This window comes from Pseudochaenichthys georgianus, chromosome 1 (genome assembly GCF_902827115.2).
Source record: "Pseudochaenichthys georgianus chromosome 1, fPseGeo1.2, whole genome shotgun sequence".
Classification (NCBI taxonomy): domain Eukaryota; kingdom Metazoa; phylum Chordata; class Actinopteri; order Perciformes; family Channichthyidae; genus Pseudochaenichthys; species Pseudochaenichthys georgianus.
Genome location: NC_047503.1, coordinates 29,156,418 through 29,183,177, shown reverse-complemented (window position 1 = coordinate 29,183,177; position 26,760 = coordinate 29,156,418). Strand labels below are relative to the sequence as shown.

Genomic DNA, 26,760 nt, shown 5'->3' with positions numbered 1-26,760 from the left:
GATCGCAAGCCCTGGATCGCGAGTCGTGGCTGTGGTCCTGGATCATCGGTCCTGGATGGATATCCTCGTGGATTCATCTTCCTATTATACACACATGCATTTCCAAACATTTGGACTACCTATGTTGCAAATGTATTATCTTTTCAATTTACACACGGCATCTATTGCACGTCTGTCCGTCCTGGGAGAGGGATCCCTCCTATGTTGCTCTCCCTGAGGTTTCTCCCATTTTCCCCTTTAAACTGGGTTTTCTTCGGAAGTTTTTCCTTGTCCGATGTGAGGGTCTAAGGACAGAGGGTGTCGTATTGTCATACTGATATTCTGTACACACTGTGAAGACCACTGAGACAAATGTAACATTTGTGATATTGGGCTATATAAATAAACATTGATTGATTGATTGATTGATTGATTGATTGATTGATATGGCGGTAATTTTTGACCGAGAACACCATGGATGTTACAAAGTTGACTAAATCATCCAAAATGCAATGAAAGTGGTGTTCAGCAATTTGATATGTTCAAATGTCTACTGTGAAGTATATCATAAAGCCTTAATGCAATCGAATGTAAAACAAAAAAGTTACGATTGATAGTAAATCGGTCAGATTCGACCCGAAGACAACAGGAGGGTTAAGTCTCAAATTCGTAGATACTCTCTCAGACATTTTTGAAGCTGGCACCAGCAAATGTTTATTTTGCCTACAAAAAAACGTGACTCACAGCATTTATTAATACAATTGCTGATTAATTTCCCGTCACCTGGCCAAACCATAAATCATCTCAGCACTACATCACACAACAACAATCGCTTTCACTGTATTGTTACGTTCGGAGTCCCAGCAATGATGACCACTACACAGACACATTTTTATAATGTTGTGGAGAAAATGTTGATGCTATGGTTGTATGTTGTTCACTCTAGTTACATTGTGAAAAAAGTACAGTACTGAACTTGCGAGCTGTACACACGTGCATCGACATTATACTCAAAAAATACTCTATACAGTATATCCAACACAGTAAAGCCATGAGGCAATCACAAGCAGAGAGGAGACACTGTCCCTCTGGTCCTTTGTCTTCAAATAAAAAAAACATTAAAAGTACATAAATTACTACTGAAATCCTAAAATCACCACACAACAACTGAAGGAGAAGCAATTAAAGCTACAGTACTCATTGATTAATTGCGACCTCATGATTCTTTAAATCTACAATCAACAGTTATAAGTGCTTATATTGGAAGTGTAGCAAGTATGCAGCAGCAGCAGCAGCAGCGAGGTTGTTTTGAACCAGTACTTTATAGTGACCTGGACCCAACACTATTGAACCTCAGTCAGGTAATGACTTTGGTGAATTGCTAAAGAGCTTCTGAGAAGTCTGGAAACACCCTGTGCCCACAGCTGGCTGGATTTCCAACTCAAAAACGGTGAGCCCCGGTCACAAATATGTGATGTGCACACACCTCGGTAATCACAGTGGCTCCAAAGCGGTCTACTGTTGTTACAACACTGCTACAGAGAAGCAGAGGCAAAACATCATGTCCAGGAAGGGAACGTAAGGTTAGGAAACTGGGGGAAAACATCTTCTGTTTACATTCAAGGTTGTTTAGTTCACATTACTGGTTCCCGCCAGTTCTTCTCAGGTTTGCTAAGGACTCATATTTTATTACAACTTTCCCCAAAAAATAAGAACATCTTAATAAATATAGATGTCATATACAATTGAAATTTTAATCCTCTGGAATTAGTTTGACTGGGAGCAATTTAAGTCCTCCTATTTAGCATTTATATCAGTATATCAACATTAAGTAGGTGGTTTATAACAGACTTTAATGTACTTGTAAGCATTTATTCATGTAATTCTCAAAAGCTATAACTGCTCCTGCAGTCACAGATTAGATGAGGCTGGTTTTTAAACAGATGATTAATGTAATTAAAGTAAAACACGGTTCTAATAATATACAACATGTCTTCATAGGAGAATTATAGTTACTGTACATCAAAAAAACCTTACGGTCCTTATAGGTGTGTGTTCAACTTCTTCATAATATATTATCAGAAATGTCTTGAATGTTAATATGCTGTTTATAAATGTTAAATGACTTCAAGGAAGGTGTTGTAATTGTGCAACTCAGAAATATAATGACTATAAAATGGCTTCAGTGTATTTTCCTGTATTTCTTTTAAGTCGAGCTGACTCCGATTAGTGTTTTAAACACCAGTACGCAGATACAATTCTCAATACAACTGATCAAAAACTCTCATTATATTCCCAAAAAAGATAAATACACTCCTTTTTTTTAAGGACCATTTTGCACCGAGCAGTAGCGTGAAATGTAATGGGCATAGTCCAATACATTTGTGTATTTTATCATATTGAATGCGTGTTGTTCCTGAATTGATTGTTTTACAAAACACATTTTCCATTTGAGTCCTTTGACATTTGATCAAGGGTGGGTGGAGTAGACAGAGGCATGTTTTATTTTCTATGAATGCAGTACTTGAGTTGGTGGAATATCCCTTTGTTCCCCCTTCCCTTCTACATTACAATTCCGGACTCCTCGTCGGTGGCACTGGGGGAACGCTCCTGGAAGAGAGATAAGAGAGAAAACTAGAGAAGGTCTTTTTAATATACATATTTTTATATATAAAAGGGAAAAATATGTCTTATAATACTTAAATTAACTGATAAAAATCATGGGATAAGTTTTGCAAGAGTTCCACCAAGTGCAACTGAATTCCAACACAACCTCCTCGTTGGATATAATAAAGACACATAGGGAAAATACAGTTATTTAACTACATCCTTTTAGTATATGTACAGCACTTTGGCTCGACCAAAAATCATTTATAAATGTGCTATATAAATAAAACTTTATTTTATTTGAAACTTGAAACCTAACAACAGTGCATATGAACATGTAAGTGGATCATTCAGATGTTCACCTTTGTTTAGAACTTAATAACACTTTTTATAATGATACAGTACATTAGTGTACATTGTTGTAAATGTCCCCTTTGCAGGACAAATAAAAGATTTCTGAAAATCTGCAACTAATGCATTGATTAGGCGCATTCACACTACTTTCCCACAAAGGAATGCGAATTTAGTTCATGATCGCGTTCACACACCAAAAAGAGCCGGCACTAAAATTAGTTCATGTGAACCTTTTTACCCTCTCGAAAGTCCCTGCTATAGAGCAGGGACTTTCGAGCGGCTCTTTTGTGAGAAAAGAGCTATATTTCTGATTGGCTGGGCGGATTGCAAACAACGCCCCGTAAAACTCCCAAAAAGTTTTGTGAAGCCGCCATTTTATTATCCTCGCATTAGCATTATTAGCATTAGCCCAGCGCAGAAACGCAGAGAGACTAACTTATGGCAACACAACATAAAACATGGGAGCGGTGGAGATGAGGAGGTGTCGGCGTTCTGGCGATTTACTCGTAAGGCTTCAGTAGAAGCTGCTGGGACTCCCAGCAGCTTCCACTGAAGCCAGTCCCCAACTCCGGGGACTTCCGGCCGGGGACTTTGGGCGGCAGTATACGCATAGACATATAAAGAGTAGACGCCGCATTGGCTGCTGGGGCGCAAGAAATACGGCCGCCATCTTGGACCGGTCATCCTACAGACATTCTACCCAGAGACAGCAGAGGTTTCAAGATGCCAGAGCACTGTGCAGCATATTGCTGTGCAAATCGGCGGACGATTGCGAACAGGGGTCGGGGGATTACTTTTCACAAGTAAGATTCAACATTATAATTGGTTGTATTTTGTAAATAGAATATTATTGTACTGTATTGATGTCCGCCAGCGAAATCGTAGCCAGCAAACATTATGTTCATGGCCAACTGAGACTTTATAAATCGCTGCTGTAACAAGTGAATTTCCCCGTTGTGGGATGAATAAAGTAAAATCTAATCTAATCTATCTAGGAAGAAGAAGGAAGAAAATAAGCTTGACCTCCTTCTTAAAATGTTTTTGTGTTGACTCTCAAATCTCCCGTTTTTATTTTGAAGGTTTCCCAAAGACAAAGATATGAGAAAGAAGTGGGAAGTTGCTTTGAGGAGGGAAGGGTTCACTGCAAGCGAGTCATCCGTGATTTGCAGTGAGCATTTTAAGCAGGACGAGTTTGACAGGACAGATTGTCCGACTCAGAGATGGTGTTATTCCCTCCATCTTCAGCTTCCCGGTTCACCTCCAAAGAGTAGGTGTATCATCATAAGGCTATTAGCATTCATAAATGTAAATATTCTATTATCAATTGTGTGTGTGTGTGTGTGTGTGTGTGTGTGTGTGTGTGTGTGTGTGTGTGTGTGTGTGTGTGTGCGTCTGTGTGTGTGTGTGTGTGTGTGTGTGTGTGTGTGTGTGTGTGTGTGTGTGTGTGTGTGTGTGTGTGTGTGTGTGTGTGTGTGTGTGTGTGTGTGTGTGTGTGTGTGTGTGTGTGTGTGTGTGTGTGTGTGTGTGTCAAGTATTATGCTTTTTCATTTTAGCCAGAAAAGGGCAGGACTACGTCTCCTTCCAGAAAAGCTGAAGAGAGCCTGTCTGTGGCCCCTCAGGACGACCCAGAAGCTTCAACCTCACACTCACAACCTCAGCCTAATGATGTGAGTATTTCTATTTTCAACATCATTCATAATGGTCCTAGACAAAGTAAAATCTCTCTTGTTTGCTGCCACTCATATTAAACACACTCACAAATAAACACATACACACACAATTGAAGACATGTTGAACATGCATTCCTGGCACACTCACGCGCACACACGCGCGCACACACACACACACACACACACACACACACACACACACACACACACACACACACACACACACACACACACACACACACACACACACACACACACACACACACACACACACACACACACACACACACACACACACGATGCTGGCAGTGGCTTTGACAGGTGATGACTATAAGAAATAATGTGGGCCATACTCTAGTTGTGTCAAAGTGATGTGTGTGAAGTGAAACATCACTCAAACCATGTTCATCCCTCTTTCTAGGATCATAGCGATGTCTCGCCTACTTCTCCTACTGCTCTTAAGGCCAGACTCAATGAAGCTTTAGCAAGAGTGGAGAGTCTCGAGCGAGAGAGGAAGAATGCCATGGCTAGAGAAAAGAGGGCAGAGACACAGTGAGGACTCTTTTGGGGGATTTGAGGGAAAAGAACCTCATTAATGAAGAACTCAAAGAGGCTTAATTTCTACTCAGGTAAAATTAAATTAGCACTTTGAAATGCATGTACATCTTACTCTTACACTCTTTATTAAACTCCTTTGTTATTATATGAAGGGGACTTATTAATTTTTTCTCATACAATTTCAGATCTTCAAATAGACTTGAAGGCAAAGCAGGGCCATGAGTACTCCAAGGACCACAGAGAGCTTGCCCTCACACTCCATCTACATGGCCCAAAGGCATACAAATACCTCAGAGAGACTACAACAAAAAGGTAGTCTTAATGTTGTTCAATTTCATTTTTGGAAATTACGGTTGCAAGTACGTTAAATAGCTACTTCTCAATTTTTTTACAGGTGGCTGTGTTCGGTGGATGGAAAGCCTGGCCTGAACAAGATGATGCTGGATATGCTGGAGAGAAGATGCCAGGACGACCAGGCTAAATATGGATGTGTTTCACTCATGTTGGATGACATGGCCATCAGAAAACATGTGCAATATAATCTACATAACCAGTCAATGTCTGCTTTTGTAGACATGGGTGATGGAAACAATGAGACCGATGCTGCTACTGAGGCTCTTGTGTTCATGGTGGTTGGCCTACACGGACATTGGAAGGCTCCCATTGCATATTACCTGACGAAGTCTTTGTCACCTGAAACACAAAGGGTCCTAATCTAAATCTAAAATCTAATCTAATCTATCTAGGAAGAAGAAGGAAGAAAATAAGCTTGACCTCCTTCTTAAAATGTTTTTGTGTTGACTCTCAAATCTCCCGTTTTTATTTTGATGGTTTCCCAAAGACAAAGATATGAGAAAGAGGTTCTCAGTCATGCTTTGGAGGAGCCGCATGCACGGGGCATTCGGGTGTCATGAGCAACTTTGTGTAAATATGGTTTGGGCGGGGTGGTGTCATGTTCTTGTGTTTAACTTGAACATTTACATTTTTTATATAGATGTAGAAGTACATTTTCATTTTTTATGACATAGATATTCATTTTTACTGATATATAACTTCTGTCTATGTATAATGTATTATTGTTTCTTCATTTTTCAACTTATTAAAATAGTTGAGTATAGGCCTACACAATATGCTTCTCTATCATATATAGACCATTAGTGTTTTTTATGTGTGTGTGTATATATTATATCGTGTGTCTTTTGCAAAATACCTATCATACATAACATAGTCTATCAAATACCAGAATATTCTATTGCTGTTAAGCCTACTATGAATATTAAAATACGCCGAATCATGTGTCCGGTATCATGCCTACATATGACGTTTGCAGAAAACCCCCCCCGTGAAAATCAGTTTTGTATTCAGCGAGTTATGATTGATAAAATGCGCTGACACTTCATTGCGCCTGCCAGACAGATTACACTGAGTGGAGCGGGTGACCGGTCCAAGATGGCGGCCCCACGGCTCGTCAGCGCCAATAGGCAGCAGCGGTCGATGCGGCGTCTACTCTTTATATGTCTATGAGTATACGCCGTGAAGTGGTTTGCGGCCTGCCAGTAAACCCAAAGCAGAAGAAGAAGTGACGTCAGCGGCTTAATTTGCCTAATCCACCCCCAGGGACTTTTTCCGGTGTGAACGCGATCTGTACTTAGTTCTTTAGTTCGCATGAACTAAATTCGCATGAACCTTTGTGGGAAAAGTACCGCAGTGTGAATGCGCCTATTGAGCACAAACGCCTTTGTGGGCGTTTTTAGCTTGTGCTAAACCATCCGAAGAGACCAGGTGCCACATAAGGGTCAGCAAGGCTTTGTAGGTATAATGGAAACATTTGACAGTTGTTCCCAGGTTATAAAGAAAATACAGAGACAGACGGAGAGTTACCTCTTCCTGCTCATCCTCAGAGTCGTCATCACTAACAACCGGTTTGGCTCTGTTGCGTCCTGTTCGTCTGCTGCGACCCTTCCCCCGATCTCCAGATTTATCCTTCTTTCCCAAACGGATCTTCATTTTCACTGTGTGTGCTGGAGACAAACATTCACGCAATGTTCAAGATATAGGATTAATTATTACGCAGTTAAAGTGTGTAAAAGCATTTCTGTGTTAGTGAGGGGAAACAAAAGTGTCTGTTTCAAGTGAAAAATGGTCCGTGAAAAAAGCACATCACAACCTGATCACAACCCATTCATTCAACTTAGAAAAAACAACTCTTCACAAGGACATGCTTACATTCGGACTCGGAACCTTCTTCCAGATCATCTTCCTCTTCCTCACTCTCCTCTCCCTCACTTTCCTCCTCCTTCTCGATCTTCTGCCTCAGACTGGTAAACACTGACTGGAGGACGATGGAGTCTTCATAGATCTGCTCACAATGATAAAAACATGATAGAAAACAATTTCATTATCAATATAAAATCATGTATAAACAATTCATCTATGATTACTAGGATGTTTGCATAATTCCCTCCATGTTTCACCAATCTGACTTTTGACATTTAATTATGGCCAATAGGATATATACAAGTATAGTAATATAAGCATAAGGATATATAAGTGAGACAAAGAATGTCTCTTCATTCTGTTTAAACCCGGTATTTTTGCACAATTCGGATAAATGATAAAGGTACAGTTATAGTATTTGAAGGATAGGATTCCAGTAATGGCTGCATTGGATTTTATCTGACGAAATATTCTGCTTAAATCCATATTAATATTTTATTTTTTAACCTTTCAAAAGCATCATATAGCTCTCCTGCTCACACAGAGAACACACTGGCAAGTTGTGTTAATAAAAACAAATTGGTTTTAGTAAAAGGTTACTCATTAAAGCCCACGTCACACTGTCCCGAAATTGACACCAGATCGACACACGAATATGGAATTGTGAATTTCGCTCGAAGATGGCTCCGAACCACACACAAAGGCAACATTTACATTACATTTAAGACATACAACTGCAACGAAAGTAACACAAATAATTATGTTAAAGTACTATGATACTGTACTGATATTTTCAGACTTTGTTCTTTACTTTCTCCGCCTTCCTTTATAAGATATTAAGTTTTCTTCGTCATGTTGCTTCCATAGCAACAACAACTTCCTGTCGCCTAAATCTAAATAAAACAAGAAGTTAACCTAAATTACATTTAAGACATACAACTGCAACGAAAGTAACAGAAATAATGTAATATCCTTTTCAGTTTCACAGAACACAAATTGGGTTATTTACATAATATGTTTACATGATTTTGTTGTGCAATAAAACAACCAGATGGACACACGATAAAGGAAATGTTCAAATTCGGCTCTGATCGTAACAACATCGGGCCGGTGGAGTTTCTCATGATCCGGCAGCAACTTCGTGAGCGGTGGCAACATCTTTGGCATGCCAAACAAATGCACCGTCTGATCACACGAAGATGACACGATTTGACAAGATGCCCTCACGAGTGCCAAGGGCAAAATGGACACACGAATTCAACACGAAAATGAACCTTCGCAAGGTACTTCGGCAATTTTTTGGCATGCCAAAGATTTTGCAACCGCTCACGAAGTTGCTGCCGGAGCCTGAGAAACTCCACCGGCGGTCATACGATGTATTAAGATGCCCTCACGAATGGCCCGATGTTGTTACGATCAGAGCCGAATTTGAAAATGTCCTTTATCGTGTGTCCATCGGGTGTCAATTTCGGGACAGTGTGACAGGAGCTTAACAAAATTATTTAATCCATGTAACGATTTTATTCACATTATGAATTTTGTTGAAAGATTGCTTTTATGTTATTGAGGTCAAAAAATATGCTTACAGACATTTAAACCTTTATTCGAAAACCTCAATAGCAGATCCAAATAAAAAAATAAACACTTGATACAGCTGGTGTTACTACTTTAACTGGACAGGACACAGTAGAGCAGGCGTGTTTCTGTGTCCATGAGCTGTGACTGTGTACAGTGCGTCTCACCAGGGATCCCTCCAGGTTGAAGGTCTGAGCGTTTTGAAAGAGCAGCATGACGTCTCGCTCCAGGTCACCCATACTGCGGTAGTGATGTCCTCGAATCTTCTCCTACAGAGCAGACACATTATGTTAATCACTGAGTACACATGAGAAAGTAACACGTGTGGTGATTGACATTATTCACCCACGGATCTATGGGTTGGGGTATTGTTCTGCACGGACATTTTAGTGAACCGGACTTCCTGTTTCTGCCGTTCTTCGCTTCCCGGGCATGAAGTTGTTAACATGCGTTTTCAGATGCTAACTAAAAGTCTAGCTTGTACCTTCGATACCCCGCCTCCGAATCCCGTCTCTCGGCACTACATTGGTGACCCCGACATTCGTTGAAGGATCCGAGACTGAACCAACCATGGAAAGTAACGCCGTTTTTTCTAAACTGCCGGAGTTTTGGGAGACATCTGCGGCTGCATGGTTCGCTCAGGCGGAGGCTCAGTTCGCCCTCCGCGGAGTGACTGACGACGCAGCACGCTATTTTTTGACGTCGTTTCGGCGCTGGGGAGCTCCACTGCGACCCGGACGGTGGGCTTTATTACATCTCCTCCTGCCCAGGATAAATATGCAGCGTTCAAGGCTTTCCTGCTAAAGACTTTCGAGCTGTCACGGTCAGAACCGGCCCGACGCCTGCTCGCTATTCATAGCCTGGGGGACAACAAGCCATCTGACCACATGGAGATGATGCTCAGCCTGCTGGGTACGGAAGAACCTCATTTTTTGTTCATAGAACTGTTTCTTCGGCACATGCCGCCGCATGTACAGACAGTGCTCGCTAATACGGCTATTACTGAGTCCCGTGCTTTGGCCGACCGGTTCTTCCTGGCAACACAGCGTTTTCCCCCGGAGGTGCTGGCCCCGACATGCAGCGGCACCTTCCCTGGTACAGGCATGCCACCTAGCAGAAGCTCCGGGGCCGACGTCAGCAACTCCAGCCCTGGCCTGTGTTATTACCATGCACGCTACGCGCGAAAGCGAAGATGTGCCGTCCCCCCCTGCACCTACAAGGTAACGAGAAACGCCCAGGCCTGCGCTCGGTAGTGGCCGCGAGCGTGGGCACATTCAACCGGTTCCTGTTCATCAGGGACACCCTCTCTGGTCGCAGACTCCTTTGTGACACAAGAGCCCAGCGGAGCGTCCTGCCGGCTACCGTGGAGGACGCCGCCGGTGGAGGCCACGGCCCACCTTTAACGTCCGCTAACGACACCCCTATTCACCCCTATTCCCACCTATGGCACAAAGACAGTGGACCTGTGCTTCGAGGGTCAGCGGTTTAAGTGGGATTTCGTCACGGCTGACGACTCCTTCGCCCTCCTCGGTGCAGACTTCCTGTGCGCTCACGGACTGCTGGTGGCCGTCAAGAACAGCCGCCTGGTGGACGCGCTGATGTTTGCCTCGTTCACGTGTACCCGCGGCGAGGCCTCATTCAGTGGGCTCTCCAGTTCACTCTCACAGGGCGACAAGTTCCAGCACCTTCTCAGTGAGTTTCCCGACTTGACGCAGCCCACCTTTTCCGCTGCCACTACCAAACACGGGGTAGAGCACCACATTGACACTGAAGGCCCCACTGTCTACGCTAGGGCCCGGCGGCTCAACCCTGGCATGCTGGCAGTCGCCAAGTCGGAGTTCGTCAACATGGAGTGTCTGGGCATCATCCGCCACTCAGACAGCCCTTGGGCTTCGCCGCTTCACATGGTCCCTAAATCAGCCGGTGGCTGGCGACCGTGTGGTGACTACCGCCGCCTTAACGACACGCCACTACGCCAGACCGCTACCCGGTCCCTCACATCCAGGACTTCTCTGCACACCTGGCGGGCAAGCTGGTTTCTCCAAGGTGGATCTGGTGCGGGGCTACCACCAGGTGCCGGTGCACCCCTCGGACGTCCCCAAAACTGCGGTAATTACGCCGTTTGGGCTTTTCGAGTTCCTGCGTATGCCGTTTGGACTTAAGAACGCAGCTCAGTCCTTTCAGCGGCTGATGGATTCAGCGCTCGGAGACATGCCATTCATCTTCGTCTATTTAGACGACATCCTGGTCGCCAGCTCCTCCTCCGAAGAGCACCAGGCACATCTCCGGGTCCTTTTCGCGAGGCTCAACCAACACGGCCTGATTATCAACCCGGCGAAGTGTCAGTTCGGGTTGTCCTCCATCCATTTCCTCGGGCAACTCATCAGCAAGGATGGGGCCGCCGCCGCCCCCCTCCCGTCGAAAGTGGAGGCCGTGTCTGCCTTTCCACGACCGCCTAAAGCTCGGGTGCTCCGAGAGTTCCTCGGGATGGTGACGTTTTATCACCAGTTCATCCGCCGGGCGGCCCACACCATGCGCCCGCTGTACGTCCCCCGGCCAGGCCATAGACTGGACGGCTGAATGGGAGGTCGCTTTCAACGCCACCAAAGCCGCCCTGAGCGAAGCCGCCATGTTGGCTCACCCGTCACACAGGGCCCCCATCGCTATCACCACCGACGCGTCAGACTACGCAGTGGGCACGATGCATGAACAATGGGTCAACCGCTCGCCTTTTTTAGCCGCCAGTTGACTCCCAGGGAGCGCAAGTACAGCGCTTTCGTCAGAGAACTCCTTGGTCTCTATTTGGCGGTTCGCCACTTCCGTTTCCTGCTGGAAGGCTGGGAGTTTGCGGCGTTCGTGGATCACAAGCCACTGACCTTCTGCATGTCCAAGGTGGCCGAGCCGTGGTCCGCCCGACAGCAACGACAACTTTCGTAAATCTCCGAGTACACCACGGACATACGACACATCGCTGGCAAGGCTAACGTGGTCATGGACTGCCCCTCCAGAGCGGTCATCGGAGCTGTGCAGCTGGGCCTCGATTACCTCCGCATGGGCGCTGACGAGGCCTCTGACCACGGGGTCCAGACCCTCAAGGCCTCGGTCACAGGATTACGCCTGGAGGAGGTCACGGTCGGTGACTATGGGTTAGGGTATTGTTCTGCACGGACATTTTAGTGAACCGGACTTCCTGTTTCCGCCGGTCTTCGCTTCCCGGGCATGAAGTTGTTTACATGTGTTTTCAGATGCTAAATAAAAGTCTAGCTTGTACCTTCGATACCCCGTCTCCGACTCCCGTCTCTCGGCACTACACACGTCACTTTTATCTGTCTGCTGTACATTTCGTTGTTGTTTTTTGTTGTTGTGTGGTTTATACTTTGCTGCTGCAGTGACCGACTTACCCCGACAGAATCTTTTTTTTTTCAGATCTAACCTTGATCTTTCTGAAGTCCACAGGCTTGCGGATCAGTTCGTAGTACTCTGGAAGCTCCTTTCGAGACGGCAGCTGGATGAACACTTCGCTCAGCTGACGACCACTGGCGCTGCAGGACATTACATCATCAGGATGAGACGAAACACCTTTTTCAACAACTGAATGCTCCCCATGAGTTGTTCAATTCATTGTTTCAGATTTCCCTTTGTTTCATTTATTGAAAAGGTTTAAGCATAGGAGTTCAGATAAACGACTGTTTGCCTGTGTCTCATCAATACAATGCTTTAAATAATCATACACATAAAACGTTTTTGTAACCCAAAGCCGCCCAAACATATTACACCCACTTAACTAACAGGCTAAAAGTTCAAGAATTAAATCTACTATGAATTTAATCATAATAATACAAAATATCTCAGGAAATGTGCATTGTGAATACTTTATGCTGATTCTCTATAGTTAAATTAAGTATAAGATCAATTCTTTTTTTTACATTTAGTTGACCTGAAACTCAAAAGATTATGGTCACACATGAGTAAAATCTTGCTACATCTTTTTTTCCCCAAAAAAATAACGAGCGAGCTACCTGTCTTTATACTTGATGACAGCATCTACGATCTTCCTCATCTTCTTTGAGAGGGAGGGGGGGTTGGGGGAGAGTTTATCAGCAGGTGGTCGCCCCCTCTTCCTTTGCCTCTTCCCGTCATCATCCTTGTCCCCTCGCCCTCGTCCCCCTAGGGAAGAGGAGGGACCGGGGAGGTCCAGGTCGCGGTCTCTCTTCCTCTTGCGGGTGGTCTTCTTGTGCCGTACCTCCTCCTCCAACTCATCTAGTTTGCCTTCCTCTATTGCCTGCATGGGAAACACAGACTGAGAGATTCAAATAGAAATATAGAAATCACAAAGGAAGAATCAACTTCATAAAGCAACGTTTCATTTTGTATTTTAATTTGACATCTGTTATTCTGCTCTTCCCTAATTACCTTGAGCCATTGCTTCTCCGTCAGTGAGTCGCTGTAGTCCACCTCCTTCCGCTCTCGAGACCCTCTTCCAAACAATTTCTCCTCTTCCTCCTCGCAGGTCAGACGTTCAACCTCAGCGTCGTCCTTCATGATCCAAGTGGGTAGCTCGTCTTCCTCCATCAGACGAGGTTTTCTCCGCGGGTTACGGGCTTCCTCACGACGGCGGTCAAGGTCCATACGCTGTGGGAGGGAGAGATTGAAAAAAGGTCAACAGAAGTCATATGTAGGGAGAAGATTTTGGTCAGTGCTGGAGGTGAACACTTTAAAACTATCTTTAAAACACTGACCATGAACTGGTCGAACTCGTCCTCACTCCTGGCGATCATCTGGTTGACCGTCTCGTCATCTGGCACCTCATCCTCCTCCTGAAAACAGTGACCACAGGTTGGCAGGCAGAGTAGAAGCAAGTTGACTCTTTTAAATGTTGTGTTTCAGGTGCACGCACGCACACACACACACATTAATTCGTAGACACACTTCCTGTTCCCCGACCTCGTCTTGCTCCTCGTGTTCCAGGATGGCCTGTAGGAAGGCCCTGCGCTCGTGGCTCGAAGACTTCTGGTCAAACATGCCAGCCTGAATGACCTTTTGGTCCACGTTCAGTTTGTATTTGGCAGCAGCCAGGATTTTCTCTTCGACGCTGTTTACCGTGCACAAACGCAGCACTCGCACCTCGTTTAGCTGACCAATACGGTGAGCTCTGTCCTGAGCCTGCAAGTCCTGGAGAGGGATAAAGAGCAACATTTGAACCTACACTTATTCTCTGTATCAGGACCAAGGAGGGTTCGTAGCAGTCAAACTTCATGTGACACTGTCGTGAATGGTCACTGCTTTGGCAGTCTGTCTATCATGTTGGAAAAATCTAATCAAATGCAATTAAAATGAAGGGTATAATCTAATAAACTTTACAGCAAATGAAGAGCTGTGTAGACAGTTTTTGATTACATAAAGAAAATTAAAGTCACACGCCTCTGCTCCATCTATTTTACCTTTACAAATCACAGGTGGATCTTGATATTTCAATCATATTCTGAGCCACAAAGGACCGTCAATTAGCATTCACAGGGCCAAAGATAAACAGCCATCCAATATTTCCTGCTAACTGAGTACTCTCATATGTTTAATGGCGATAGTTACCCTTTTACAGCATCTTGTATTTGCTTTTTCAAATGATATGTTACTTTAAAGGGGAACTACATGCAACATGCACCTTTTCATGTCTTTTATACATAAACATGTGTCCCCTCTGTGCAAAGAGATTCTGAACGTTTCAGGAAAAACGATTCGCTCACTTTTTGTCCTGATCCATTTATATAAAAACGTGTCTGAAAATGAGCTGATCAGATTTTGGCCACTTTATGATGTCATAACGATTTTTTGGCTTGTGTAACCATTAGCCAATCACCAACCAAGGTAACCCCCCCCCAACTTATCACCTGAATCTCCTCCTAGAGCACCATTGTGTTATTTTTAACCAAATATCTCTCAGAGGGGCGTGGGGAATGGCTCCTTATTTTCATCTAAAGTAACAGACAGAATCAGCACTTTTGAAACAGGGCTGAAAGAGAGAGGGTTATGGGATGCTACAATGGGTTATCTACTTGTTATTTCGAGCCAAACACGTCAGAGACATGTTTTGTATATATCGGAGACCTATTGATGAAAAACAGTATAATCGGGGACTTTGAAATAAAGTGCAATAAATCATGGTGCTTGGTGATTCAAATCATTACGTAGAAAAAGGTTAATTTTGATATAAGCTTGGTTTTTTATTTAATGGCATCATTTGTTATCTAAAATAAATGTGTGTACCTGATGTGGGTTCCAGTCAGAGTCAAAAATAATCACAGTGTCCGCAGACTGCAGGTTGAGGCCGAGGCCTCCGGCTCTTGTGCTCAGGAGGAAGATAAAGTAGTCTGACCCTGGTTCATTAAAAGTCTTCAGTAACATTCCTCTATCATCAGCCTTTGTGGAACCTGAGATTTAAGGGAGTGGGGAAAAGAGAAGAAAAGCACATGATGGAATAACTAAAAAGAAGCTGATTAGAAAGAGGAAAGGAAGAGATTTCAGGAAAAATAATGAATGAAATATAAAAAGAATAAAGGATAAATTCATGAGTAATCTGTCTCACCATCCAGGCGCAGATACTTGAAGCCGCGATAAGCAAAGTAGTCCTCCATGATGGTCATGAGAGTGGTCATCTGACAGAAGAGCAGCACTCTGTGGTTTGTGGCGTTGAGCTTTGGCAGGATTCGATCCAACACCTCAAACTTTCCTGATGCCCGATACAGTTCAAGACTGACGTAAAGGTAGGTGTATGGGTTACAAGGGTTACGGTTAGTGTGAGTGATCTTAACCTTTCAATGGAATCAGCACTTACCCCTGGACTATCCCACCAGATAATCCTAAATGTTCAGAGAAAGATTCCTGCAAAAGCAATCAACAATGTTTTCTGTAATTTAGTCAAATACCCAAAGTCAATACTGCATTACCGCTACAAAGTCAGCCTTGTGTGAAATGTGAAAGCTTAGCTATACAGTAGGAAAAAAAAATGTTATGCTGGCTTTATGAATTTTGTACATAATAGGATGTTTAAAATGTTGTTGTATCCCACTCCTCAATAGTACCTCTATTTGATGAAACATGTAAGGGTGGTTACAGATCTTCCTCAGCTGCATGATGGTGTTCATCAGTGTCTTTGTGCCTCCTTTACCCTGTTAAACACAACAAGACACAAGTACAGCTTGTAATCACAGTTTTATACTTTCAATCATTCAGCATTTATTTATTTAAGGGTCTTCCTAGCACAGTCATCAAATCTCTTTCTTTTGATGACTTAATTAAAGAAATATGTGAGAGCCAAAGATCTAACTCTCAGCTTTTACTCAAAGTTCTTTGTGAATGTCAGATAAGAAATTCAGGCTTTGATGATAATGAAACCAAATATTCACTTGTGTACAAATCCCACTACAGTATATGTTCTTGACCTGTCATAGCTAATACATCTCTGTGTGAGTCAGGGTTTGTTAACTTTTTCCAAAGTCAACTTCTAAATGAAATATGATGATGATATAAATTCTCTTAATGCCATATATTATTTTGTTCTATTAAAAAAAGCATGTACCTAAAATAAGTATGTTTAATCTAATGATACACTAGGTAGCACCCAAAGTGTTTGAGTGTTTATGTGCTCACCTTCTTGTCCTTTTCTGATCCGTCAGTGAGCAGGACCCCCTTGGCTTGCATGTGCCTGTAGAGCACTCTCTGAAGAGACGACATGTCACACTTTATCACGTACTCCACCTGACGGAGAGGAGAGAGAAGATAAATGAATGAAAGAAATCCATCAGGAGATCATCTTGACTGATATTTGCGCTCTCTTTGTCTGTTTGTAGAAGTGTGTCTGTTATTTTGTCTTCTGTGTGCTATAATACGTGAAACATGCCTTCTCTGGAAGCTGGGCCTCCACCTCCTTCTTTAATCTGCGCAAGAGGAAGGGGCGAAGGACTTTATGGAGACGACGGATAATCAAGATGGTCTCCTCTTCATTAAGATCAACCTAGGGAGTGAGAGAAGACGAAATGACGCTCTACCTCCTGCCTTATCTCACATTTAATAAAAAGGGATGTGATGTTGCTACGACTTCGCCCCACCTTCTCTCCTGTCATAGCGAAAGGGGCGTTGAACCACTGCTCGAAGGTGATGCAGCTCTTGAATATGGTGGGCAGCAGGAAGTTGAGCAGCGCCCAGAGCTCGGGTAGTTTGTTCTGCAGCGGGGTTCCTGTGAGCAGTACACGGCGCGGGGCCAGGTAGTGTGTGTTCAGAACCTGGGTCAGCTTACAGTGGTGGTTCTTCATCCGGTGGCCCTCGTCCACAATCATGTACTTCCAACGAATCTGGTGTTGATGTATTGGAGAGAGCAGACAAGTTCATTTAGATAAGGCTGCCACTATACTATCGCCCGATTCCAAAGCAACCAAAAACTGAAAGTGTTCATAAGTAAGATTGTCCATCGTGTCCTCGGGACCCACCCTGGCTCAGGCGCGAGCCAAAGCCTTGAGCCATCACAAGGGGAAAGTATTGCCTTAACCTCAACACCCACCTTTGAGCAGTCAGGAAGCCTAAATGACTACATGAGTGCATGACAGCATGACGTCAGAGAGGACAGAGGGAGACAGGCGGTGTCAGTGTGGCAGCACCTAGGAGAAAGCACTGAGACGCAGCAGAGTGGGCGGTCAGATTGGCCAGGATAAAATACTTTTCAAACTTTGGGGATTTAAGGAATGGGAGACGATGAACAAAAACACATGGAAACCTCAAGCAAAATCTAAAGATTAGCTCAAATGAATTACACTACGACTGCCTGGGTGTGTCTCCTTCTGCTTGTGTTTGTTTGTGTATCCCATCTCACCTTGGCCAGCACTTGTTTATCCTTGATGATGTACTCGTAAGTGGTGAGTAAAACGTTAAACTTTCCACTGCGCAGTTGAGGCACAAAGGCTCTTCTTGCAGCAGGAGACCCCTGAAAGACAGGTTTAAGTGTTTAACAATAGAACCAAAAGCTACCATACGAACAATAAAAGCATTTGGAGAAGCCCACCTTGTAGGACACTTTCACGACTGTCGGTGCCCATTTGTCAAACTCATACACCCAGTTAGAAAGAGTTCTGTAAATGAGAGGCAGCTCTGTTTTTAATTAATCAATGTGTTCAGAGGAAATATGCTGATGAATGACAACAAAATATGAAATATATCTTTGCAAATTAAGAGGTTATGCTAACGAGAGTGGTACGATGATGAGGTAGGCGCCGTTGAGCCGCTTGTGCTCCATGAGGTACGTGATGAGGGCGATAGTCTGGATGGTTTTCCCCAGGCCCATCTCATCAGCCAGGATCCCGTTCAGGTTATTGTTGTAGAGGGAAACCAGCCACTCCAATCCTTTAACCTGCAGGACAGTAAAGGGAGAATCAAGCAAAGCATTTAACTCCTTTGTCAAGTCATGACATTCAAAAACTGTCTTCATGCATGGCAAGGTAGGAGTGGGTGATATCTTAAATATACTCAATGTTTTGCTGCTACTTCCATGTCAGATGTAATATTGAGAATCAAGTACAGATTGTCATGACATTTTCATAAGCAGTCAGTTAACTCAAAAAGTAGTGTGCACCCAGTCTACAAATATTAAGATATTATTTATAAGCCCTATAGCCAGGTAGAAAATATAATGTGATTGATCTGACTGTGATTATTCACCTGATACTGTTTGAGTTGTCCATTTATTAAAAAAGTGGACTGTTTGTCCACCTTCTCCGTGACAGCGTGAGCAACAGCGTAATATGACTGGAGGCTTCGGGCGAACGCTGCTCCGCTATATTCATCATCCACGTCCTGTTTAGCATTTCTGTTACATGTGGAGACAAATTACAGTTTAATTAATCAACCATATTATGTTCTGAGCACTTGTGGCTCAACAACATAATTGTAAAAGTATTCAAGAAGTCTAGTGCTCCTTTTTTCTACTGACTCGATGATGTGTCGGACATCCACCTCTGACGCGTCCTCGCAGTCGGGATCTGTAATCTTCTTCTCCTCCTCCACCTGGTTAGCTGACGGTTGAGGCTCCTCCTCTTCCTCCTGCCAGACAGCTTGTCAGTGATTTGAGCAGTGAATATGAAACTGGTTTCAAACATGTCCCTAAAACAACCCACCTCCTCCTCTTCCTCCTCCTCCTCGCTGTCTTCACGAGGAGCCACCTCATAACTGGAAGAAATACATGGATACTCAAATTAGTATGTGAACATTTCAACAATACTGTAAGTCATCCTTATGCACAGGTTTCTAAACCACACATATAAAATATAAAAACGAGTTAAATAAAAAAGCCAGTTGAAGGTGCCAAGTGATATATTCTCTCAGATTGATAATATGTCCTGGCAATGGCAATTTAGCAAAAATCAGACAAACAAATAGCCTGACAGCCATTGAGGCACCTCCAGACACACTCTCAGACGTCACTCCTCCTCTCTCCAGCCAGTCTCACCCAGGGTTCATCTCCAGCCAGGTCTCCAGCTGTCCGGCTCTAGGAGCGTCCACCCCTGTCAGGATCTTCCCGCTGTCCACGTGGATGACCTTCACCGGAAGGTCACTCATCTGACTCGTCTCATCCAGAGGCTGCAGGGGGGGGACGAAGGTTATCTTTAGGACAGGACTGGTTTACATGGTGGCTAATTAACACGAGACAAAGCTTCACATAGTCTTTCAATACAATTGTTGTTCCCGATGACAGATCATTTACGGCATTGATTTCTCAATATTCACACATGCATATTGTTGGCAAAAACCATCGATTATGTGTATATATATATATATCATATGCAGTACACTTTATGCCTCATGAAAACAATAATATTGGGATCATATGAAAGTATGCAGATTTTACCTATTGCCATGATAACAACAAAAAGAGAAAAACATTACCCACAAAGCTTTGTGCGGACATTTTATCAAAAAGAGGTCTCCAGGGACACCAAGAATAAGCTACAAAGAATCCCAGCAAAGTAAACAGAGTATGTTTAAAGAGTAACTGTATTATGCAATCAGCGACTTCCCTACAGATAAACATTAATCCCAAATCCTTAAAAAAAATGTCATGCCACCATGACAGCTGCTGCTCACCTCTCCATCAGGACCCATGGCAGGAGTCTGACCCTCAGCACTCTCCAACTGCAAGAAGAAGAGGTTGACCAACCACAATAAAGCTCACTTACATCTCTCAAGTCAATAGCTATCACATTCAAAATCACTGGTGCTGGTGTTTTCCATACCTTCTTCTTTTTCTTCTTCTTCTTCTTCTTCTTCTTCTTTTTCTCCTTGAGGGCCTGCGCAGCTTTGTGAGCTCGGACCAGATCGGTGAGGTTGGCCACGTACTCGTCAGTCTGCTGCAGCAGGTAGGCCAGGCGCTTATCCTTCTTCTGGTCGATCAGTTTACGATAGCCCTCCTCATCCTCGGCCTTGCAGGACAGACATATACACAGTGTGTGTAGGACAGTATGTATACCATTGAGGGTGTCATTTGCATGCTTTTCTAACTGTGTCTCTGTGGTTTCTTCTCACCATGAGCCTCCTCATCCTCTCTTTCTCAATACGCTCGTTCTCTTTCTTCTGCTCCCGCTCAGTGTTGGCGTGGTAGGTGGCCACTGCTTTTGTCAGCTTCTGCATTTTGCCTGTGATGGATCGGTGGTATTCTTTGAAGTCTTTGGCGTGCTGCAGGATGCTGTTCAGGTACTCCTAAGAGCAGAATGCAAGATTGGGATTAAGGAAAGAGAAGATATATCACAGTAGAAGAGAAGAGTCAATTAAAAAAACACTTTTAATCTTGAACTTCACCAATGTGTTTGTCCTCTACCTGATGTTTCTGCCTTCGTTTGCGCTCTTGCTCAATCTTCTGCTGCTTCTCCAGTTTCTCCGTGATGCGCGCCTCTCGCAGAGACTGATGCTTGCTTCGCTTGTAGGCCTTGGCATCGAGGGCCGTCTCTAGAGCTGTGTCCCGGTGCATGCACACCACCACCTCTTGACGCAACTGTGGATAGACAGACAAACACGGAGTTATCATGCCACTGAAAACCTTCAAAATGTGATGCTGTGAAGGTGGAAATAAAAACATTTTAAGCCTGAAGATGTAGTGCATACCTGTCTCTGGAAGTTAAGCAGTCGGAGGGCTTTGAGCTCAATAGTAGCTTTTGTACGCAGGTCACCAGCCAGAGAGCCTGGCAGGTTCTCCAGCTCAGCAATACGATGAGTGATCCGAGCCTGTAACCTGAGGGAAGTGTACTTTATTAGGAATTATTAATGCTTTATCTTTTTTCTACTAAGAAATGTCTCCTTAATGTAAATGAGATGAAGGTAGCTGTGTTTCCCAAGGCGTACCTGAACTCCCTCTCCTGTAGAATCTCCACTGGGTCGAGGCCGCAGGGTTTTTGGATGGGGGTGATGCGGTTCTGCTTGGTGTGGAAAGGCATCATGGGAGTGGGCTGTGCCGGCTGGCCGGGGGACTGGGTCTGTGGAGGCATTACTGGAGAGGCAGCTGGAGGAACTGATGGCCGGCCAGTGGGCTGAGGGGGAATTAGCTTCTGGGGTGCGTTAGAGGGGGCTGCTGCATTCACCAGGGGGCCTGGACAGATGAAGTGTTAAAAAGAAAGAAAAGGTCTACTATTTTTATGGAAACGCTACATAAAGTGTTCTGCCTAAAATGTTGTTTTTTTTAAGGAAAATATTTGGGTCTTTTGGGTCCTGTAAGATCTACGAAAGCTAACCTGTGGAGTTTATAACCAAGCATAGTGGAGCAACGTTTAAAGAACATGTCCCCATTTATGTGTATTGTGTACACCCATCTGTACTATTCACACCCATGAGGATGCACATGCACCTGGGGTAAGGCACCGACATAACAAATGTAAAGTGTTTACATGGATTAGTGGTTATAACTACAATTTATATAGATATACCAGCTCTATCTTCCTCTGATTTTACACATGTCCAACAAAAGACAGGTTTCCCCAAGTCTTACATCACATACCTTCTGGCCAGGATTTGGGAGGTCCGTTTGGGTTTTGCATCTGCATCCCAACTGGAGTAGCTGATGGGACTGGAGGAGGCATGTTGGGACCCATCATTCCTAGGAAAAATGTGTACAGCTAATTTAAGCTTTAAGGTTACTATTACATGTATAACACAAAATCTACAAAACATATGTTAAGCAGACTTTAAGAAGATAACTTTTGTGGAAATGTGCAGCTAATTAAAGTATAAAACAACTTATCTTGTATCTTACTCATAATTCTCTGCTTTTTATAGATGCGAAATTAACTCCAGATGCTCCTGAACCATCTAAACCTGCTCTTAGTGTGCTGAGTGATGAATCCCACTTGAGTATAACCATTGGTTTATTAAACTTTTTTTTTTTTTTATGTTCCTCAATTTTAAAATGCTATTTTCTTGCATTAGACAAACCACTTGTGGAATGTGTAAGCAAGATGGTTTTCTTTTATTTAGATTTTGATAAGAGTACTAACTGACAAGAAGGAAGAATAAGGAAAAATAACTGTGAACCCAAGTAATAAATGAGTACAAATGAAATATGAAAAAATCATGGATATGTACAAGAAAAGGGAAGTGTGTTTGTACTTCATAAGGCCAAATGTAACATACATGCCCAGTTTGACTTTTATCAGTCAGCCAACACAGGACATAGCTTGGTAATGCAGACACGTTCCATACATGCTCACCATGAACTCGGCCATAGCCGGAACCCATCATCCCCGGCCCTAGTATGGGTCCTGCTGGTCCCCCCATCAGCCCGCCTCCCCCTCCAGGAACCAGGCTTTGCATTGGCTGCTGCATTCCAGGCATCGGCCTCTTTCCTTGGACAGCCATCTGGAGGTGATCTGGCAGGGGCTGACCCCGGGCCAGCATCTTATAAGCCATGATCTGGGCTCTGAGCTGGTGGAGCTGGTTCTGGTTGAAGGGAGTCGGGCCACCAGGACCTCCAGGACCAGGAGGGCCTCCAGACTCAAGGCCAGATACAAGGGTAGAGACACCAAGGCCCATGCTGGGTCCTGGACTGGGGCCGGGTGGGCCAGGCCGGTTAGTGGGACCCAGAGTGTGCTGATCTACACCGGGACCGTCTAATGGTGTAGAGCCGGGACAACCAGAGGAGGAAGAGGAGGATGGCATGAGAGGTCCAGAGGGGGGGCCATTTGAAGGGACGGGGCTGGAGTGGTCAGAGCCCCCCAACGGAGAGTGGTAACCTGGAAACACAGACAGAAAGATGGACACACAGGTGGATGAAAGCAGTGTTGTCCCTCACCTTGGGTCTCTTTGGGAAATATTTCAGGAGATATTTGTCTGACCAAGAAATATTCCCATACTACACAATCCCATTAAAACAAAGACTTGTTGTTTTTTATTACCCTAAACAAACATGATATAATATGTATAATCAGTGAGCCTTATAGGTGTTGGTCTCTATTATTTTTGCTTCAACTGTCTCATGGCCCTAGCTTCACATTTATTGTAACAACATGAGAGGTAACAATCTTCTGTTCGAACACTGATTTCGGAAAATGTAAAAACTTCCTTTTAACAAAAGCTTGCGACATACAGTAGATGATGAATAGTACATTATTTCCCAACACTATTCACACCCTACCAGACGGTAATTTCGTAATGTTTTTAACTGTGATTCAAAGAGCTAAGCCTGCCAGTCTGTCTTGTTTCATTTCCTGCATACAGCAGGTGTCAGTTAGAGGCTAAGCAAACAAGTTGCCACCTGACTGTTAACAGTGGCGGTTTTAGGAAGGGCCACTGTACTGCTTCAGTATTTTGATATTAAAAGACATATTCTGCTCATTTTCAGGTTCATCTTGTATTTTGTGCTGCTACTGTGACATCTTTACATGCTTTAGTGTTCAAAAAGCGTTTTATTTTTCTAATACTGCCTGTGCTGCAGCACCTCTCTTCACCCTCTGTCTAAAACCAGAGCCCAGTCTGCTCTGATTGGTTAGCTGGCCAACTCTGTTGTGATTGGTCAACCAACTAGAGTTATCATGCCCCTTAGCCTATCATGTACAATGTGTTGAAGGGAGGGTTATATAATGATGTCACTATGTTATAGAAGTATACAAAGGAGTCAAATCAGCAGGGGGGAGATACACTTTTTTGCCTTAGCAGACCTTTTTCATGCACACAAACCTATATATCACACTACTGGAAAGGGAAAAACGCAAAAAAGCATACATGTGCTTCTTTAAAAGAAATGCATTTGAAAAAAATGACTCATGGAATATTCAATTGTTTCAACAGTAAAATTCCCTATAAGCCAACCACGCCTCATAACCACACCATCACAGAAGAACACAACTTACGCAAGGCTGGAAAGCAGGACATTGCTTAAGTCTCCGTAGCATGCCTACCTTGTGAGTGTTGGTCCAGAGGACTGGGTGGAGGGCCCATGCCACTGTGCACGCCCTGTCTCAGAGACAGTCCCTTCATCTGACTGAAGCGACTCTCCTCACTCAGGCTCTTCTCATGCATGCTCTCCATGGGCTGTCGAATACAGAAGAAATCAATCAGGGTTCAAATTAAACCATTAGGTTCAGCTGCAAACATAGTATAATTCTGCTAGGGGGAAAGCACCTTGGGATTAACATAACAACAGTGTTTATATAATATAAAACATAAGGAGATGTAAGATAATGGGACAGGCACAGTTTTTTCAATATCAAGAAACTTGCCCTTATTAATCACTTCCTTATAAATGGTTCGTAAATTACTATTTAACATGTTATAGTGATTGGTTAGCTCTTTGGGACCAGCATACAAACACAATATTTGAGAGAAATGCTTTTTGTTTTTGTGCTACATATATTCAGGTTTAAACCATGTCCATAAAGTACTATTCAATGCAACGGTTTGTCAATCCTAATTCGGTTTTACTGTTGAAGTAATACTGTTAAAACATTTTGATAATTGAACTCGAATCAGGAACAATATTTGGTGAAAAATATAGAATAAGGGTAGAGGTTGAATACTGTATGAATGAATAGGCAGCTGTAGTTATTCACAGTTATTTCAATCTAACATCAATGATGGCTTTCTCAAACATGGATTAGTGTAACAACGTGCTGGTGTCAGCATATGCCAATTATGATACAGGTGGAGCTCAAATGTAAATGTAAAGTGAAGGTGCTTTCACAAACATAAACGATGTTTAAATAACAATCAACCAAGATTTATGTTTCTTTCTGTGGAATTAATGTCCACAAAAGTGCCTCAGAGTCTGCAACTCATGTGAATGTGATATTTAAACTCATTAATGTGCAAAATAAAATACTTGCTCACACCCCTCTGTTTCCTAATGGACCCGCATTAACAGTGGTGTGTGTCAGCGGGATGATTGGTGTTTGTACGTCCTTACTTTGTGCAGAGGGTGCATGCTCTCCTGGCCGTATCCAGAGGGCACTAGCTGGGGGTGCCCAGAGGGAGGGCCAGGGCTGGGGCCCATCATACTGTGAGAGGAGCCTGGAGAGGGCCCTGGGCTGGGGCCTAGCATAGCCCCGGGGGAAGGACCTGGGCCAGGGGAAGGACCTGGGCGAGGTGTGCTTCCCATGGGGGGATCTGGGGTGGACATCGGCCTGGATCTCCTGCTCCTGGGTGAGCAGCAGAGACCTGGGAAAGAGAAGGTCAGAGAGTATGATGGAGATTTGGATCTTTTTAAAACGTTTAACTATGGCAATGCAATACGGAAAAAGTTAGTGATAATAGCAATTGTTCACTGGATTGATTAGAGAAATGATTGGAAAAAATGTGACAGTGAAGCTTCATATCTGCCTTTAACTATGCTTTACTGATAAAATAAGTTGGTGCAAAAATCTTTGCAAGATTTGGCTGAAATGTATCAACCGCCTCCCATATCTTGTCCCGCTGTGCTGCACCAAATCACCCGTTGTGCCCATATGCAATTACAGCTGCAGGGTCTGCCACTGCGCTTGAACTGAACGCGGGGGAACGGTAAATCATGCACATGAGCCCGCTACTAAGATCATTCTCACTCAGACTATGAAAGCCTGTCTCGTTAAATATAAAAAAGGGGAATGGCGGTTTGTGCTTGTGCTACTGACCTACCCGCATCAACAGGACAGCGGTCCTGGGTGAATTTCTGCGCTCCTGAGTTGATGTTTTGGGCATAGAAGAAGACGCAGGAGTTGACGCAATTAGTCTACTCACCCTGTTGGTATTTAGCCTCCAAGCGTTGATTTGTTTCACCGGCGCGGCGCGAGCGCCCCCTCCTCTGTTTTTATGACCGAATGTCTAGTCACCGCTGTGCGGCAGGCAGCGCGCATGCGTGCGCAGCTACAGCTGAGACTGTACTTCAGCCTTATACAGTGTGTGTACATAGAAAGTCATCAATAGTTATTTGAAGGACTGTTTTTACATTGTAAGTAGGCTTTTTAGGACTTGGACAAGGATTTTTTTTCCAGGATGATATTCACAGAATGAAAGTTAACCAACATTCACCGATCTCCAAATAATGATAAACGTCACAAATAAACTCATTTTTGCAATGCCGAACTGCAGCACTTCTGAGGGAATTCACTTTGTAGCTACACAAACTGCATATCCTGTATAACGTTTACTGTACACACCAGATGTGTTCTCCCACTGCAACATGGTTGTATTACAGGAGAATACCTTAGCATTTAGTGTATCTATTGCAATCAAGCACTTAAATATGATGCAACAACATTTGTATGGCAACACATTTTCATTATGTTAGTATGGTTCATTATTA

General features: G+C 43.8%; 1 protein-coding gene and 1 long non-coding RNA gene across 9 annotated transcripts; one reads left to right on the top strand and one right to left on the bottom strand.

Annotated features, from left to right (window-relative positions):
• Positions 1 to 667: 667 nt before the first annotated feature.
• LOC117446140 (transcription activator BRG1) lies at positions 668 to 26,283 on the bottom strand. Of its 8 annotated transcripts, none has more exons than XM_034082152.1 (34): positions 26,196 to 26,283; positions 25,387 to 25,637; positions 24,383 to 24,515; positions 22,697 to 23,218; positions 21,988 to 22,086; positions 21,339 to 21,582; positions 21,102 to 21,228; positions 20,818 to 20,991; positions 20,526 to 20,699; positions 20,237 to 20,422; positions 20,088 to 20,135; positions 19,453 to 19,583; positions 19,121 to 19,172; positions 18,937 to 19,046; positions 18,666 to 18,813; positions 18,194 to 18,357; positions 18,013 to 18,079; positions 17,824 to 17,934; positions 17,066 to 17,308; positions 16,858 to 16,971; positions 16,608 to 16,715; positions 16,040 to 16,126; positions 15,793 to 15,839; positions 15,544 to 15,710; positions 15,225 to 15,388; positions 13,872 to 14,132; positions 13,700 to 13,777; positions 13,374 to 13,592; positions 12,980 to 13,260; positions 12,394 to 12,502; positions 9,128 to 9,229; positions 7,395 to 7,530; positions 7,050 to 7,189; positions 668 to 2,589 (listed from the first exon to the last, which is right to left on the bottom strand). In XM_034082152.1, the coding sequence occupies exons 2-34, from the start codon at positions 25,597 to 25,599 to the stop codon at positions 2,542 to 2,544; spliced, it is 5,007 nt and encodes a 1,668-aa protein (XP_033938043.1). In that variant the 5' UTR covers positions 25,600 to 25,637; positions 26,196 to 26,283; the 3' UTR covers positions 668 to 2,541. The 8 variants fall into 8 exon arrangements, with proteins under 8 accessions (XP_033938043.1, XP_033938053.1, XP_033938062.1 ...); XM_034082162.1 differs by having other exon boundaries at positions 7,395 to 7,527; XM_034082171.1 differs by having other exon boundaries at positions 12,980 to 13,242.
• LOC139434678 (uncharacterized) lies at positions 3,555 to 6,086 on the top strand. The gene is made up of 6 exons (XR_011643998.1): positions 3,555 to 3,743; positions 4,020 to 4,207; positions 4,494 to 4,607; positions 5,032 to 5,239; positions 5,354 to 5,480; positions 5,563 to 6,086. It is a non-coding gene; the product is annotated as an uncharacterized lncRNA (long non-coding RNA).
• Positions 26,284 to 26,760: the final 477 nt, after the last annotated feature.